Source organism: Sus scrofa, chromosome 2, assembly GCF_054392235.1.
Source record: "Sus scrofa isolate SSC_HxYL_T2T_F1_AM1 chromosome 2, Sscrofa_HxYL_maternal_Yorkshire_Landrace_v2.0, whole genome shotgun sequence".
Taxonomy (NCBI): Eukaryota; Metazoa; Chordata; class Mammalia; order Artiodactyla; family Suidae; genus Sus; species Sus scrofa.
Window position 1 is genome coordinate 134723494 of NC_139384.1, and position 18166 is coordinate 134741659.

The following is an 18166-nucleotide window of genomic DNA, read 5'->3' on the forward strand; positions in this document are numbered from 1 at the left end:
AAACCGTTATTTAAGAGTAAATTGTGATGTGGACATGCATAGCATGTTTTTGAGTAATAATTATGATTCAGTTTTGAGCTGGAATAGTCTGGCTCATTAGAAGCAATGGATATGGTAGAACAGAATTTTTTTAAATCTTTGGTGCAGGAGATTCAGAGTAGCATGGAAATACTCTTATAATTGTAAGAGGAGTCTTTTATCATTGGAAGAAAAACATCACTTTTCCTCTTTTCTAATATTCTTGCCTAAAATCATTATACTTTTGAGTTTTTGAGCCTTCTCCAATCACTTGCCTACTACTGAGACTCAAAAACTCAAATATAGTGGAGCAGTACTTTTTTTTTTTCTTTCACATCCTCTCCTTCCACTTCTCAACACTTACCTTTATTCAGAGATGAAATAAGAGTATAATTAAATGTGAGGAATTTTCAGTGGGGGAGAGTTTGTAAGTCTTATTATATTGTCTTTATCTTTACATCTTATTTTTTATTTTTTTATTTTGATATTCTGTCCTTTTAGGGCCACGCCTGTAGCATAGGGAAGTTTCCAGGCTAGGAGTCTAATCCGGGCTGCAGCTGTTGACCTACATCATAGCCACAGCAACTTGGGACCTGAGCTGCGTCTGATACCTACAGCACAGTTCATGGCAACACTGGATCCTTAGCCCAGTGAGTGAGGCAGGATCGAACCAGCATCCTCATGGATCCAAGTAGTGTTTTTAACCTGCTGAGCCACAAGGGGAACTCTCTTTTACATCTTTATAAAATAGAGAGGAACCTGCAGAGACAAGGGGAATTAAAATATATGTATATTCCCTCTACCTTAGAGAAATCAAGTACATTACTTATTTAATACTTCTAATGATTTCATCTCTTTTCAATTTGCTTAGTGCATACTGGTTCCTTTATTCTTATTTTAATTCTCCTCCAGCAGCCTCTGCTTTCTACCTTTTTTTCTTTTTCCTCTAATTTTTCGTTGCTGTTGTTTTGACACCAGTTCTAAACTGCTGTTTTTCTTCTGTTTTCTCTTTCTTCATCCATATTTCAAATATGAATTTCAAGGATTTTATCAAGGTGAATTATTCAGGATGAAGAAAGTGAATATGCGGGCTTTAAGGAACTAGGAAGAGGAGAACTGCCAAGACTTTCTTCATGTTGGAACCTGGGGTGTGAGAAGCAAGAAGCAGAGAGCCCTGCTAAGGCATGACCAAATGGGAAGCTTATTAAAATAATGATCTTGAGTAGGGTGCACCGAAAGAAAAAACATAGATCCAGCTTGCCAGGTCAGTAGCTAATAACCCATGGATTTGCTACTAAGAAAATTAAACCTTTAACTAATGAGAATCGTAGCCACCTATTGAGAATTAAACCACGGAAAGCTTCCTATTAACTTCCCTCCCTTGGTCATTTTGACAGAAAGGTCAGAAAGTTTTTTCCTGTTTAGCAGCAAAAGACTTGAAATGGATGCAAAAAAAAAAAAAAACGTTGGAAACAAACTCTTTTTACTCAGCTCTCACAGGAGGAGATCCAATGTATCTCCCCCAGTACCCAAAACAGACATCAGCATAGGTCATGAAAAGAGGAAGGACAGCTAGGAAAAAAAAAAAAAAAAAAAAAAAAGCTGTCCCAGTTAAGTGCAGCCAAGATGACTCAGACAGCCTCCCAGGGGATTTTTGGTGTGAGGACTTCCAATTAATAAATCCGGTATTAGCTTTGTGGAATCAGCAGGATTGCTTAAGATACCTCTTTCAAGAACATTGGTTAGATATGACTCCAGGGGGTGAGGGGTCGCTTTTAATCCACTTTTTTTTTTTTTCTTTTTTTCCTGCACAAGTTAAGAACACCTGCGTTTAACTCCTAGGTGAGTAGGAGAACACCTGGAGGCCTTCACGACATACTTTGGTCCTGGATAAAAATTTAGGGTCGCTTTAACAACCCTAATCTGATCCTACTGCTTATGATTAGGAAGCTGGTGGGGATCCAGGTCTCTGCTGGGAGGGGGAAGCGGAAGGAATCCAAGCTAGATGTGAGAAGACCTCCAGCAGGTTGCAATGAGGGCATTTCAGGATCTAGACGAGGGGGTGGGCAGGACACGAATTTGTCTCCCAGCTCCTTGATGCCCAGGTGTTCTGGGAGAGATTCCGGAGGCACATGCCGCCGAGACTGCTGCTGACAGCCCTGGTAAAGGCGGTCCCGCGCCCCTCTCCGCGGGCGGGGAGCGAGTGCGTGTGTGCGCGCGAGAGCGGCGGGAGGAGGCGCAGGCGCGCTGTTCGCCCGTCTGCAGCCCCGCGCCGAACGCCGCGTCTTGGGGAGTTGATGGCAGCACCACAGTGCGGCCGCCCGGCCCAGCGCCGAGCGCAGCCACCCTCCGCTGCCCGAAGAGCGTCCAAGATGTGGGGGGATTGGGGCGGCAGCGGCCGCAGCGGCGCCAGGGACCGGGGCGCGCAGCAGCCTCCGCTCGCCCGCCTGTGCTGACCTGCCTCGCTTGCCCCCAAAGAATGTCAGCCAAGTCCAAAGGGACCCCCGCCTCGTCCTCTCCAGCCGAGGGACCGCCGGCAGCCTCCAAGACCAAGGTGAAGGAACAAATCAAGATCATCGTGGAGGATCTGGAATTAGTCCTGGGCGACCTGAAGGACGTGGCCAAGGAACTTAAGGAGGTGAGAGTCTCAGGGGTGGGGAAGGAGTTCGTCGCCTCTCACCTCCCTCCACCCCCACCCCTCGGCGTTCCCGGTCCCGTTTTCACTGGCAACAGCCAGATTTCCTAACTCCTAGGAAACTATAGAAGGATCCCTGCAGACGGACTTTTCTTTGCTTGGGCGACTCTGAAGAGTTGTTGCACTTTTTTTTTTTTTTTTTTTTTTTTTTTAAATCAGGAAGAAATCAACTAGTGTTTTAATCGATAGACTTGAGGTGGTGGGAGGGGTGAACCCGCCTGTCTCTTTAGCTGCGTGTGTGTGTGTGTGTGTGTGTGTGTGTGCCTGGGGAAAGGGCTTAACCGGGGGTGTGTCGACAGAGAAAGAAAGCAGCAGCCGGACAGAGAGTGTGCAAGATGCGCCTCTCTTGCCCTCCTGCTCCCCTGGAGTCCTTTGGCAAGTCGCTCCTTGCCTGGCAGCCTCCCCAAGCCGGGGCTGAAGTGGGGCAGGGTTCCGGGCCCCGGGCCAGGCCCGGGAGGACGGCCTGGGAGAAGCTCGGCTCCAGCTCCTCTCTCTCTCGGCTTCCCCAGCCCTGCTGGAGAAAAGGCGACTCGGGGCTGCTGGCAGGAGAGCCCAGACTTGGGGCTGTGGAAGGGGTCTGGGACTTTCTCACTTTTGCAGTTCCTCAGACGTCCCTTGCTCTCCTCGGATTGTCGCTCTCTGTAACGGGCCTTCCCGCCACCTCACCTCCTTCCATCCTCCTGTCTTGTTGCCAGTTGGCATGGAACCTGGGGCGCAGGGCGCTTTGGTGAGTGCGTGTGTGTGTGTGTGTGTGTGTGTGTGTAGTGTGCCTGCATCGGTGTCTTGCCACTTACGTCCTGGCTTTTGGGAACCAGGACTGTTTTGCTTCTTTTCCGCTCCCCCCTCGCCATCCTCAGTCCACTCTGCCCCCCTGCCCTCACCAGCCTTGATCCGTATAGAAAGAAGCAGAGCCAATGTCGAGGCTGAGGATGCATAACTCAGGCTGCAGCTCCAGGCGGAGGCAAGGGCAGAGTTGGGAGGGGTGGGGTCTTCCGCGAACCTGCCGGTGGTGTCTCAGAGCTGGTGGTAGAGTCCCAGCTCAGTGTTCCACTACTGAATGAGTGCCCGGTGTGGTTCCTGGTTCTCGGTCAGCTCAGCGAGTCCGCGCCCCAGTTGTCTGAGAGCTAACAGTGTAACTTCGAAGGTGGTGGCTGCTATGGGAAGGGAAGAGGTGGGGCGTATCGAGGTCCAAAATTGTAATCCTGTTTCGGAGGCCAAGTGGGAGAGGATTGAGGGTGGTTTGATTGTCTGGAGATTAAGCTCCTCTATCCAGTTTCCAATCCCGATGTGAGAAAAGAAGCTCCCTCTTTCTCGCCTTCTCCCCAATACCTCTGTGAACTCAACTCCGCGTTTGTTACCAAATGCAAGTCTGTTAAAATGGACCATTCATCGGCAAGGTTCAGTTTGCCAGTGGCAAATGCTATTCTTGTAGGTTGTTCCACAGACAGAACATAATTACTACGGAGGTCCTGAGAGCAGAGATCCATGCAGATGTTAGATGTGAGGAGGAAACTTATTCGTGTTTCGGAGTTTATTTAGGATCATTGCTTTACAACTGGTTGACAGATGGCGAGGTTATGCATTGAAAATCAAGTCTAAAGATGCTGTTTGTTTCTTTGTTATCCTTTTATTTTACGTCTTTGGTAGGCTGTATTTTCATCTGAAACATAATGGCGTTAAAAAAAAAAAAGCGAACAAATTTGGGCAAGTTCCTTTTGGCAGAATTGTGCTTAACAGTTGTTGAGGTTTTTAAGATGGGGGATGTGGGAAACCTGTCTCAGCCCAGAAACATATTTACTGTTTTAGCAAGGAAGCTGAGATTACAGAAGAAAGGTACTCAGTCAAAATTCTGTGTCTTTGGGCACATACCACTTATGTTATGATGTGTCACTCCACTCCCTGTTTTAGACAGAATAAATGATAAGAAACTGCACAGCTCCGCTTTGCATCATTTTTCTGTTGATGTTTGGAGACCAGGTAGATCTATAGTGAAACATTTAACCTCACTCTAGCTTGTGGTTAGAATCACAAAGAAGTAAATCGGAGAGTCTGTGGATCTCTCTCCTTTTCACTCTTTCACTTACTTGAGGATTTTTTTGGGGGGTGTGGGGGAACTCAGGTAGTTTACAAAAGGAAAAAAAAAAGCATAGATAATATACAACCAAGTAAATGAAAGAGTCTGTCTTCTAGACAAAGCTAAGATAAAATTTTAATTTGATGCTTTGGAAGCTTTGATAGGGTGCCAGGGCCTGTTTGGCTAACAGTTTAACCCCTGAGAGTGAAATTTATGAATGGTAAATGATGTGATGTGATAGTTAATTACTTTCGTGAGAAGGATATCATGATACTAGGTTTGCACATGGAGTTATATATACTATGCCTGAATTTATATGATAGGAAAGATAGTTATTTTGAGAACAAAGTATTTATAGGGCATATTTAACCTATGACATTTTGCAGTTGTCTAGCATTTATCTTTTTAAGATAATACTGCACGTGTGACTGGACATGTCTTTGACGTAGTTTTGAATGGAGGAGTAACTGAAAAGTTTGTAAACTGCAAACCTGTTTGTCTCTATACCTATGACTTGTAAATAGAAATGTCACTATTCATCAATTGTTACATTTATTATGCTGGCATCGTATCATTGGTATATATTAAATATAAGGTATTATATTGTATTAGATTTAGAATTCTAATTCCTTTATGGGCAGCACAGTGCTTTTAGGCCATAGTATATTTTGATATGAAATAGTGGATAGCTCTTATTAAACTTGGAACGGAAATTAGAAATAAGGTGATTATGACTGGATCACTGTATCATTCACCATGTAGTATTTGTTTTTTCCTGCATTTTTCATTCTAACTAAAAGGCAGTATTCTTTTTTTTTTGAATATTTTGTCCTTTATTTTTTCAAAATCTCCGTACCAATAATACTGGACTTTTGTTTGAGGTTATTTTGAAATTGATTTTCTTTTTAGAAATTTTCTAGGCTTTAGTCATCTGAAAATGTAAGTAGTGGCATAGATTTGAAAATAGTAGTTGCTTGGAACACTTTAACAATTAGTAACAAAACCCCATTATTATTGTTTGTATTTTTAATGATTACCTTATTATAGCTTAATCATTTAAGTTAGATTGTATATTGGAAGAAAAGGAATGGGACTTCTAGAAAGTCTTATTCTGCCCTGAGAATTTAGTAAAACCTCAAATAACTTGACTTTTCAGAAATATATTTGGTTTTTGTACTATACTAGAAAAGCCTTAAGTATAATTCAGCATATTTATTTAGCATCTATTATGTGCCAAATACTATATTCTCTTTTTATTTCTACCCAAATGAATAATATGGAGTTTCTGGTCTCAGTGGGCTTAAAGAATACTTTGGGATACATTTATCCCTGTCTTTGAATATCAATAGAGTAAAAAGGCATTACTGCTTTTAGTGGCTACTCTCACTGTGATCTAATAGGCTTAGGGAAAGAAAATAGAATGGCAAATAAAAATGAGTGTATGTAGATTTGTAAACCAGTACTTGCTATTTACTTTGTAGTATGGTAAGCCTTTTGTGAAAAGAGGAATAGGAACTCAAAAAAGATGGTGAAATATGATTTTTTAAACTTATGATTTATTCATATTGTTATGGTTAACGCAAACGGATCAATGCCATTTAGAGGAGATCACATATTATAGTGTTACAACTAAATATTGGACATTTTCATGAACTCCTTAGGGAGAATGAAAGGCCAAAAAGGAAAAAAAATTCAGATTTTGAGGTGTGGCTAAGATTTGAAGAGGTGAGAGTTCTCTAGTGCATTATCAGGTTAAGGATCTGGCATTGTCACTGCTGTGGCTCTGGTTACTGCTGTGACTTGCATTCAGTCCTTGACCCAGGAACTTCACTATGCTGTGGGTATGTCCAGAAAAAAGAAAAAAGATTTGAGAAGGCAGAAAAGAGAAGAAATTAAGAGGAAATAGCATTGCAGTACAAGATTAATCCATGTTGGCTTTGTCTACACCCTGAAAAAACATTTTTAAAATTTGTGAAACTCTAGAGATGTAGGGGTAAAATTAACCATTTCTGGATTATGAGGTATAAGGTGATCATTTTTTATGTAGAAATGTAGAAAAAAAGTACTATTGCTTTTTAAAAAATAGTTCTCAAATAATCTGACATAGCCGTGTATGAATTTGCCTGCTCTTTCATGAGGACCTTACTGGTAAACTGTTTTGCATGAAATGTTGGTGTTAATATGGGATCATGAATCTTGATTAGGGAGAGATTTGTATGTGTAATAAATAGCCTTTTACTTGGAAACAAAATCATTGCTGCTAGAGCTAGATTCTCTTTTAGTTTATACTGATTGTAACTGTGTACTGTTTCATTATATGATTTTAAGTAACTAGACTATTATATGAGATATATATATATTTTATTTTTTTGCTAAGTCATGTGAATAGAAATGACTGTTATGGATAAACAAGTTAAGATGAGTTGTTCTGTCTGCCCTGGAATCACTCAGTGATTGAACTCTGTGAGTGGGACGCTCTTGTCAACTTTGTGGCTACGGGTTGGAAAGCACTCCTGATTTTCCTTATAATCTAATAAACAGAAATAAAGTCAGTTTATTTTGAAAAGTTTCAAAACTCAGGAAATAATCCATTTGGAGACTGATGAAAACAGAATTAACATAATTAACAATTATCTGCAAAATATTTTTGTTTTTAAATATTTTTTCTCTTTTTTGATGGCTTAGTCACTGGAAGTGCTATAGTTTAATTCTCTAGGAAATCCTACCAGGTATGCATTGGTTAATGAATCCATGCATATAAAAGTCATTACCTGAACAAATTACAGAAAATAATCTCTGGAGTATTTTCCAAGTTCTAAAGTGGTGAATGAATGAGATTTCACAGTTGATTCAATTGTAGTAATAACAGTATTTTCTCTGCTCTATACAGTGGTCTACCTTCTCAAACTGAAGTGTATTTACCAAATGCTAAACAGCTTTTTAATTTTTCTTTCCTTAAGCGTGATGGCTTAACATGTTACTAAAAGAGCAGCCTGTTTCTGAGAAAATAAAAATAGCAAATAACCATCCTTAACTGTCTCTCTATTTCTAATGCATTACAAGACTCAGAGAATTTAGCCGATAAGAAATTCAAGCAGACTTAAAGTAATAAATAGACAGTGTGCTTCAGGCAGTAGTGAAGTAATAGATAATAAAATCTATGTAATAGTTTCATTATTACTGGGATTATGTTTTTTCCACCCTTACTGCTCTGAGGATCTCAGGTAATTAAATCAAAATACAAGATAATATGTAGAAATGTAAGTCTGAGTAAAACGTACTTTCCCAAAAAATTAAACTAAAGAACTTTTATAGAATTAGTTCATGAAAAATAGCATGGATAATTTTTGAAAATAGGAGAGAAATTCCAATAGTCTGCTAACTCAGTTCTGATTGAAATGTGCATAACTGACATTGAACTGAAAATAAAAGTAAAAAATAAAAAAAGTAAACAATGAAGGGTAACTTTTTCCATTAAAAGTTAAATTTACTTGGTATTTTATTAAGATTTTATTTTTTGGAGCATTTTTATGTTTTAGCAAAATTGAGGGGGAGGTACATAGATTCCCATTTACCTCCTCACCCCACATAAGTGTAGCAACTCCCATTATCAACATCCCCCACCAGAGTTGTACTTTTGGTATAATTGATGAATCAATACTGACACATCTTTACCATCCAGTGTCCATAGTTTACACTAGAGCTCACACTTCGTGTTGTACATTTTGTCAGTGTGGACAAATATATAGTGACATGTATTTATCTTTATGGTGTCCTAGAGTATTTTCACTGCTCTAAAATTCCTCTATGCTCCACCTATTCATCCTTTCTTTCTTTAAAATAAACTCTTTAAAGTATATTTGATTTATCATGTTGTGCACACACACACACTTTCTCTCTCTTATATTATCTTCCTTCTACTAACCCCAAACTCTAGGTCCATCCCTCCCCCTCCCCTCCCCTCCCCTCCCCTTCCTCTCCCACACCCCCTTGGCAACCACACGTCTGTTCTCTATGTCTATGAATCTGTTTCTATTCATTTGTACCATATTTTAGATTCCACATATAAGTGATAGCATATGGTATTAGTCTTTCTGACTGATTTTACTTAGTATGATCATTTCAGGGTCCATCCATGTTGCTGCAAATGGCATTGTTTGGTTCTTTTTAATGGCTGGGTAGTATTCCATTGTACATATGTGCCACATCTTTTTAATCCATTCATCTGTTGATGGACATTTATGTTTTCATTTCTTATCTATTGTGAACAGTGCTGCCATGAAGATACGGGTACATGTATCCTTTGAAAGGGTACCTGTATGTTCATAGTTTTGTAATTATAAAACTAATAATTGTAGTTTTCTCTGGGTATATGCCCCCACGAGTGAGATTGCTGGATCATATGATCTATATTCCTTTTCTGAAGAGCCTCCATACTGTTCTCCATAGTGGTGGTACCAGTTTACATTCCAGCCATTAGTATAGGAGGGTTGTACACATATTTTTAACATACATGAAGTTATGTAAAATTAGGAAATTATATACAATGATGCTTTCTGCTTTCCGGAATAGTACTAGACCATAACCATTATAGATCTACTATGTTACTTTATAGTTTCGCTAATGTTAGACATTCTATTTATTAACAAATTTTTGCGGTTGTTAAATATCACTAAAAAAAAAACTTTGACAATAAAAATTGCTAAGACAGATTTTACTGTCTGCTTGATACTCTTCTAGGTATATTTCTTAATATTTGGTTTTCTAATTCGCAAAACAGACACATGAGGAAGGTACTATTCTCACTCCATGTTACAGAAAAGAAAACAGAGGCCAGAGATGTAAAGTCCCTTGACTTGTAAGTGGAGGCTTCAGTGCTAGGCATTTTAGTGCTAGAGCCCAGGCATTTATCCTCTAAACTCTGTGGATCTTCCTATTTTTTCCCTATTTTCTGAGAAATCCAGGGTGTGAAAGTTTAAAGTTTCAATCCACTTGTCAAACTGTTTTCCAGGAAGTTTTTCATAGATTTTTACTCCCAGCATCTATATATGTGTGTACTTTGTTTCTTAAATTTCCGGTGAAGCTAATAGAAGTTTTAAGTCTTATTGTGAGTATATTATTTTTGGGTCTTAATATTCATTGTTTTTGTAGTTTTACTCAATTTGGGGGGTCAGTATGGAGGCAGAATCAGTAGTGAATTAATTAGACAGTGCAGTTTTCATCTTCCAAATAGATGAGTACTGCAGTGAAATACTTTTGACTTATTTATTCTTCAGCACAAATGTTAATAAAAATATGCCATTACTTTTTTATATCATGATGCGGAAAATAAGGGGACAAATAATATGGGTATTTACTGAGATCTAGCATTCTCTACAGCTGTTTCAAATGAATTTAAAGGAATTTGGGAAACTTATTCTTTTATGTTATTAGCAAATTACTTTAAAAGGGAGGTACTGTCCTTAAATGTTCTGAGATGTTTGGGGTTTGACAGTTGTTTTGCTTTCTGCTGTGACAGGTGAATAGAGAAACTTGCTGAATTATTTACCAGGCCCAAAATTATTGAGGTGGCTAACAATGTCATACATATATTTATAGGTAGATTTTGGTATGGTAATTTTAGCACTACCTATTGCAAGATACCTCCTCTTTCCCTCACTTGTAAGGGAAACAACAAATAATCTTTTTCTCAAAATCTACTTGTTTTTCCTTTCCAGTATAATATGGATAGAAATGTTTTAATTGTATTGGAAGTTGATTCATTAGGAAGAACTTCTTGAAGATTAGGACCTGGAAAAGCAAAGTCAATGGCTACTTCAGCTCCAAACCAGAGCCAGAAAATAACAGTCAGCTGAAATGAGAACATAGGCTTACCTAGGTAATGTCCACATCAAAGTAGACTCACAAGATAACCTGTAAACTCAAGACAGATGTTGCCTTATGTGGACTAAGCTCTTTGTATGTTTGAGAATGGACGAGCATGAGGATTCCAAGTTTCCAGACCTCACTTTAGGTAAGAAACAACATTGTTAGAACTTATATTTATGTTCTTTGTTTTCCCTCCTTCTGCTTTGCAAATGTTACTTCCTGTTGGTGTTGGAGATAAATGTTTACTTGTAGAATAATTGAAGCGAGTCAAATTATATACCTGTGCCCAGTGGGTCAGTCATTATGGTGCTTGACCCATTATAAATAGATTTTCAGCTACAGGTAGCATGTACCATACTTGTCCAGAGAAAGGAAATTTGATGCTTTCTAATAATTTTCTCCTCTAGTACTATTCTAAAGCTTACAGATTTATTGGTGTTTGTTGGCCTTTTTCATAATAGCAGATCTTATCCTAAGATTTTAAACTGTGTTCATGTGACAGAAAAATGCCAGGTTAAAAAAATGTGTGTGTATATATATAAAGTCAGTCAAATTAGTTGTTTTCTAGAGGTAGGTGTTTTTCATCCTTCCCCTATATCATGGAGCACTTTGGAAGCATGACAAAATTGTAAATATTTCTCCTGGAAAAAAGCTCATAAAAACATAGCTTTTTGCAGATGTTCAGGGAATCTTGAGTGGGTGAGAATAATTTAGATGAAGAGACAAAAAAAGTGTTTGATTGCCTTTAAAAAGTTTCATTTTATTTGAGACCCATCTCCATGATTTTCCATTTTCATAAGCCCTGGCCCTACACAAAAGCAAAAGAGAAGTACTGATGGCTATAAACCGTTGGCCTTTATTCTAGGAAGCAAATGGGCAATTTATCAGCCATTTATTTCCCTTAGAAGGATTCTGGTGGATGTTAATCTCAAAGTGGGATAGGAGTATGTATATATCTTTTACTGATCTCCTGAAACCATAGAAAGCACCCAGGTCTAAAGGTTAACTCTTACGTTTTGTTGTTTTTTAAGATGTGTGATAAGAGAATATCACTGCCTGGAAGGATAAAATGTGTCCAGGGCTTACTGTAAATTAAGTGTATTTTCTTAAAACTAGCCCCAGAACAGCAGTTTTCTTTATTATTTTTCTGTGACATTCATGAATGAAGAAAGATTTATTGAATTCTTGCTACGTATAAGACACGGTGTAGAAGAGCATACAGGATACCACCATGAATAAGCATTAAGGACCTGCCCTGTTTATTATTTCTTTTTCTTTTTTTTTTGGGCCGCACCTGCAGCATATGCAAGTTCACAGGCTAGGGGTCAAATTGGAGCTGCAGCTGATGGCCTGCACCACAGCCACAGCCATGCCAGATTCTAGCCGCATCTGCAACTTATACCACAGGTCACGGCAATGCCAGATCCTTAACCCACTGTGAGAAGACAGGGATTGAACCTGAATCCTCATGGATACTAGTCAATTCCTAACTCACTGAACCACTATAGGAACTCCAAGGACCTGCCCTTGAAGAAAGTCACCAGTAGTAGGGTAAATACTAACTCTAGTGGGGAACTCTAATAAGGTAGTATAGACTGTGTGAGAGGACATGTCTAGGAATTTTAACTATTACTCAGAGGAAAATGAGAACTTTGCAGTTTTGAGGGGAAAAGTGACCAGTTCTAATCTACTTCAGTCTCTTCCTTTTCATCTCGTTTATGGCTGTCCCATACATTGTAGGATAGCATGTACTAACTGGATGCCAGTAGCAACTAAAATTGTCAGTGTGATAACTAAGAATGTTTCTAGACATTGCCACATGTGCCCTGGGAAAGGCAGAGGTTCCCCCCGGTTGAGAACTGCTGCTCTAACTCTGCCCTCTTATTCCATGTTACTTAACAGTGCCTTCTTCACCTCCCTTTTTATTTAAACTTTTATTTGGTGTTTCTGAATCAAGCATTGAAACTTTATGTTCTTTTCATATCTTGTATTCTTATCTTTTTTAAAAAATCATTATCTGTATTTTTTTATGTTTTTTAATAATGATTTTTATTGTTTCCATTAGCCAAGGTTTACAGTGTTCTGTCAATTTTCTACTGTACCGCAAAGTGACCCAGTCACACATACATATATATATATATATATATATATATACACATATTCTTTTTATCACATTATCTTTCTTACAGTAGTTGATTCTTTTCTTTTTTTTTTTTTTTTTTTTTTTTGTCTTTTGTTGTTGTTGTTTGTTGTTGTTGTTGTTGCTATCTCTTGGGCCGCTTCCGCGGCATATAGAGGTTCCCAGGCTAGGGGTTGAATCGGAGCTGTAGCTACCGGCCTACGCCAGAGCCACAGCAACGCGGGATCCGAGCCGCGTCTGCAACCTACACCACAGCTCGTTAACCCACTGAGCAAGGGCAGGGACCGAACCCGCGACCTCATGGTTCCTAGTCGGATTTGTTAACCACTGCGCCACGACGGGAACTCCTGATTCTTTTCTTTTTAGCTCAACTGAACCTACTTTTAAAATACACCCTCTCACTTCCACTGGCCACTTCCTCTGATTATCTGTTTTTCACAATCAAATAAAAATTAAACTGAAATATTTCAGGGCATGCATGCATATATGTGTATTTTAAGATTTAGGAAAAAGAAGGGAATCTCAGATGGGATGATGGGCCAAGGCTGAGTGGCATCTCTTCTTGCCCTTGTCAGTTCCTAAGTGAGGTCAGTGGCAACCTTGACGGGGAGGACATGCCCTTCATCTCATCTATCAAACTGTCTTATGTTTCTCCTGCTTCTTCCGTTTCTGTTGAGATAAGAGAGGTTTGAAGGGTGTCACTGCTGTGTGGTATGGTGTAAGTTAAGGAAGATGGTGATGATGGGTGATGTTGATAAACATGAACTTGACTAATAATCCACTCATTGCTCACATGTACCATGAGCTGTTCTGAGTTAATTCACTTAATCTTCTCAGTCAGCCCTTGGAGGTTGTTATACTTGTCCTATGCACAGAGAAACTGAGACAGAGAGGTTAATTAATATAGAGAGTAAATGATGGAATTGGATTCTTGATATTTATCCCTTTAAACCATTGTCCAGAATCAGCTTCCCAGTTTCCAGCAGCAACATACTTACTCTGCTATTTTATAGCCTTTTCATTTCCGTAACCCCTTCATCCTCCTCTGAATCATGTCACTCTTTCTTACTCTTCCCTTTCCCTCTTCTTCTCTTCTTTTTCTGTCCTTCTCTTTTCCTTCTGCTTCCTCATCAATTTATTTGTTATGCCTCAATATCTCATTCACTTATTCAAAAATTTTCTTTAAGTGTCCACTGTACACAAAGCACTGTGGTAGGCAATAAAAATAAAATATTGAGCAAAATGTATTACCCCCTGATATCTGGAATTTACATGCTAGTGCAAAGACATTGTTCAAATAATAACATAAATAATATTAATAATTATTTTTTTTGTCTTTTTAGGGGCACACCTGTGGCACATGGAGGTTCCCAGGCTAGGGGTCAAATTGGAGCTGTTGCTGCCGGCCTACACCCCAGCCACAAAAACACCAGATCCAAGCCTCATCTGTGACCTACGCCACAGCTCACAGCAATGCCAGATCCTTAATCCACTGAGCGAGGCCAGGGATGGAACCTGTGTCCTCATGGATGCTAATCAGACTCATTTCTGCTGAGCCACAGTGGGAACTCCAGAGAAGTAATAGTAATTAAGGAGTGTCAAAGGCTATGAAATAAAAGTACATGGTATATAACAAGAGCATAAAATCATTGATAAATCCTGTTGATTTCTTTTAAACGGGAGATTTCAGATTGGCTGCCTTCCTTCCCGTTGTCACCTCTCTAGTCCTTATGCCATTAATTTCATGGATGATGTTTTAATAGCCCTACAGCTATCTGTCTCTTGTTCTCTGCCAATTCATTCTTTAAATACTACCAGGTTAATTTTCTTAATCCACTGTTTTCTTCAGGCCACTCCCTGGTGTAAAAGATCACACACTATTCTCCTGATACTTAAAATGTCAAATGAATAAACCTAGCTTTCCAGCTTGATCTCCAGCAGTCCCATTTTTCCTGTTTGGCCTTATCTCCTTCTTCAGCGAGTAATCCAGAGACCATCCCAAACAGTCACAATTTTTGCCCAACTTGAATTCTGTAGTCCTCAAGGTTATGGTCACAATACCATTGAGTTGTATTATTATGTTAACAATTATTCCGTTTCTGCCTTTTTGAAAAATGTAATAACTTTTCTCTTTTAGTTACTAAGCATGCAATCTTCAAGACAAGATTTTTAAAGTCTCACTCTTATTATCAGATGAGGAACTTAAACTGACAATTGTGAGTAATATTTACTAAAGGTGTTAAGGTCTAAAAGCCAATCATTCCACTTGTGCCTAAGAGCCGGTCCTTTCTCAGCTACTCAAGAGAATCACTAACAATTCTCACCTGTTTCTACTGTACCATCTTTTGCTTATTCTCACCCAAATCATTCCTGTCAGCATAAAAGTGAAAATAAAGATAATAGTGAAATCCTTTCTTGACCCCACTTCCCCTGAAAATCACCATCTCACTTCTTAGCTCCCCTTTACTGAAAAAGACTTGAGTTGTCTATTCTTGCTGTTGCCTATTCCCTCTTATTTTTTCCTAAACCTTCTCTGATCAGACTTATATTCCAACCACTATGCTGAAATTGACTCTGTCAACATTGTCAGTGACCCTGCGTTATTAACAAAGAATAGTCAGTTTTTACTCCTGATCTTATGTAACCTGTCAACATCTGAAAGTCTCTTTAATATTTTTTCTTCGTTTGGCTTGAGGAATCCTATGCCTTTTCACCTCACAGATTTTTCTTTCCCACTTTTGCTTATTCCTCTTCTGAGATGTCTGGGTTCAAATTTGATTCTCTTTTTAAAGAAAGTTATTTATACTCCCTTTACTGGTATTTCTATTGAGTCTTGAGGTTAAATCCCATTTATAGGTTTATGACTTCCAAGTTTGTATCTCTGGCCCAGACCTTTCTTCTAAATCTACGTGGTTCCAAGTCTTCTCCACATCTCTCCTTGGATGTCTAAGAGCTGTCTTCACCTTTCCATGTCCAAAACTGAACCCTGCTCTTCCTTCTCTCTCAAAACTTAATCCTTGCAGTCTTTTCCATGTCATGGATGGTGTTATAGTCATTATCAGCTCCATTTTTTCAAGCATCGTATCCAGTTCATCAGACAGTATGGCTGGCTTTTCTACCTTCAAAATGTTTCCAGAATTTGACTAATTCTTATCTCCTCCACTGCTGCCACACTGGACAAACCAACGTCTTCTCTCATTTCAGCTGCTGCAGTAGCCTTCTGACTGTTGTCTTGTGAATCCTTAAGCCCCCCGTTTTAGCTCAGAAGTCTGGATAAAGCTAGATCACATTCTTCTAAAATCTCTGAACTGACTTGCCCTTTTACTCAAAGTCAAAATGCTTACAATAGTTACATGCCCTCAAATTTCCCGTCATCCCTGTTACTGAACTCATTTCTTTTCTTACTGCTTTCTGTCAGGCTCTCTTTGCTTCAACCTCACTAATCCTACTCTTTCAGGGATCAGTGTGCCATGCACATTTTCATAGCTAACTCCACTCTACTGTTCTTTTACCTCAGTCAAGTTTTGCGCACATGTCAGCCCACCACAGCTGATTCTGGCAACTCCATATGTTGTTATATACTCTAGCATCCCCTTGTTCCTTTCCCTATTTCACCTTTTCTCTTTTCCTTAATTCTTATTAGTTCCTGCTATGCTAAAAAGTTTCTTTCTGGTGTTCGTTGTTTGTTTGTTTCCCACATCTAGAATGTCAACTCCTAGAGGTCAGTGAATTTTGTTTTGTTCCTTTATGTATCTCAAGTTACTAAGCAGTGGCTGTCTTACTATAGGTGCTCATTAAATGATATCTTGAATAACTGAATCTCTTCCAACTCTTGTTCCATTGAAGTTCTCAGGATCAAACTATTACCACTTTCCACTGCATATCTACTAATTACAGAGAAGGAACGTGAAGCAGATGTTTACTAAACTTTTTTTTTGTTTGTTTGTTTTGATTCTTTATCCTTCTGCCTTTACATAAGGTAGTAGTTTGTATGTTGGCTGTAGGGCACTCTTGTTTCCCTACTTTGATTTTTTTATAATCTTTTAATCTCATTTAACTCATTACACTAAAACCAGTGCATGCCCTTGTTTTGGAAAATGGACAAAGAATCTCTCAATAACAGGTAATACATTGAATACTGACTTTGTCAGGCAGTGTTATAAATGTTGAAAAAAATATCACCTCATCAGGTCCTCACCCTTCTTGACCCCCAACCAGTGACTCCCATGTTATCCCTGTCATATAGAAATTCCAGAGACATTCTGTCAATATAAACCCTAAATGTGGTGTAACTTCAGACCTTTACCTTTGCACAAGTCTGGCTCTGATTTCAGAGTGTTCATCATTTCCTAAGGCTCAGGGATGTCATTTTAAACTCTGTGGAGCACATAAGATCCTACTTTCTTCTAATAGACTATGTAAACTACAATGGGGGACTATATGTATTTTTTACAGCATTTACTATGTTTTTCTGTTTCTTGAATATCGTGTAACTTTCTTACCATTAGTCATAATAATTTTTAAATTAACTGTAAAATGACATATAAAAAGAGACATTGGATACTGTTTAAATACATTTTAATAATTCCATTATGTCCATAAGAAATAAGCAAGCAGTTTGTTGCAAAGACCTTCTATTAAACTAGGTACTGTTAGTCCTGGGTTTCTTTTTTTATGTACTCCCTCTAGTGTTCAAAAATATAATTACTTCTTTTTAGCCTATCCAGATACGAAAGAACAGACCTTAACCTGATTTTTAAAAATTTACTCTAGAGATTATATTGTCTGGTTACTGAATTTTCAATGTATTATGTGAAAAACATTCTCCCCTTTCCTGTTGGGATTTAATTATGTCTGTCTTTATATATGTGTGTCTTCAACCCATCCACTTCATTCAGTGAAAATACTGGATTTCTTGAATTTGTCTTTTTTTTTTTTTTTTTTTTTTTTTAATTTTTGGTCCTTCTTGTCTTTTAGGCATTTGGAGGTTAGTCACAGAATATGGAGGTTCCCGGGCTAGGGGTCAAACTGGAACTGTAGCTGCCAGCCTACACCAGAGCCACAGCAACGCTGGATCCGAGCCGAACCACATCTGCAACCTACACGACAGCTCAGGGCAACGCCAGATCCTTAACTCACTGAGTGAGGCCAGGGATTGAACCTGTATCCTCATGAATGCCATTTAGGTTCGCTAACCACTGAGCCGCAATGGGAACAACTCCTTGAACTTCTGTCTTTAAAAACCAAAGCATATTGCAAAATTTTCCTCAGTTTTTAAAACAGACGTTTAGGTTTCAGTTGGGCAATTATTTTTCCTTTTTTTCCCAAGTCTGTTTTATTTTTTTCTATTGTACGTCATGGTGACCCAGTT

General features: G+C 38.9%; 1 protein-coding gene across 4 annotated transcripts in view; it reads left to right on the forward strand.

Moving 5' to 3' along the window:
• Positions 1–2308: 2308 nt before the first annotated feature.
• Positions 2309–18166, forward strand: part of PRR16 (proline rich 16) — a 264562-nt gene continuing 248704 nt past the window's right edge. For 3 of the 4 annotated variants that reach the window (XR_014838639.1, XR_014838640.1, XM_085014406.1), the window contains exon 1: positions 2309–2656. Coding sequence is in view for 1 of the 4 variants with exons in the window: in XM_085014406.1 (XP_084870532.1) it covers positions 2498–2656 (159 nt within the window). In the remaining 3 variants the exon portion in view is untranslated. Of the gene's footprint in view, positions 2657–3017; positions 3441–18166 lie in introns of those variants that run through there. The other variant, XR_014838641.1, reaches the window with a different exon arrangement.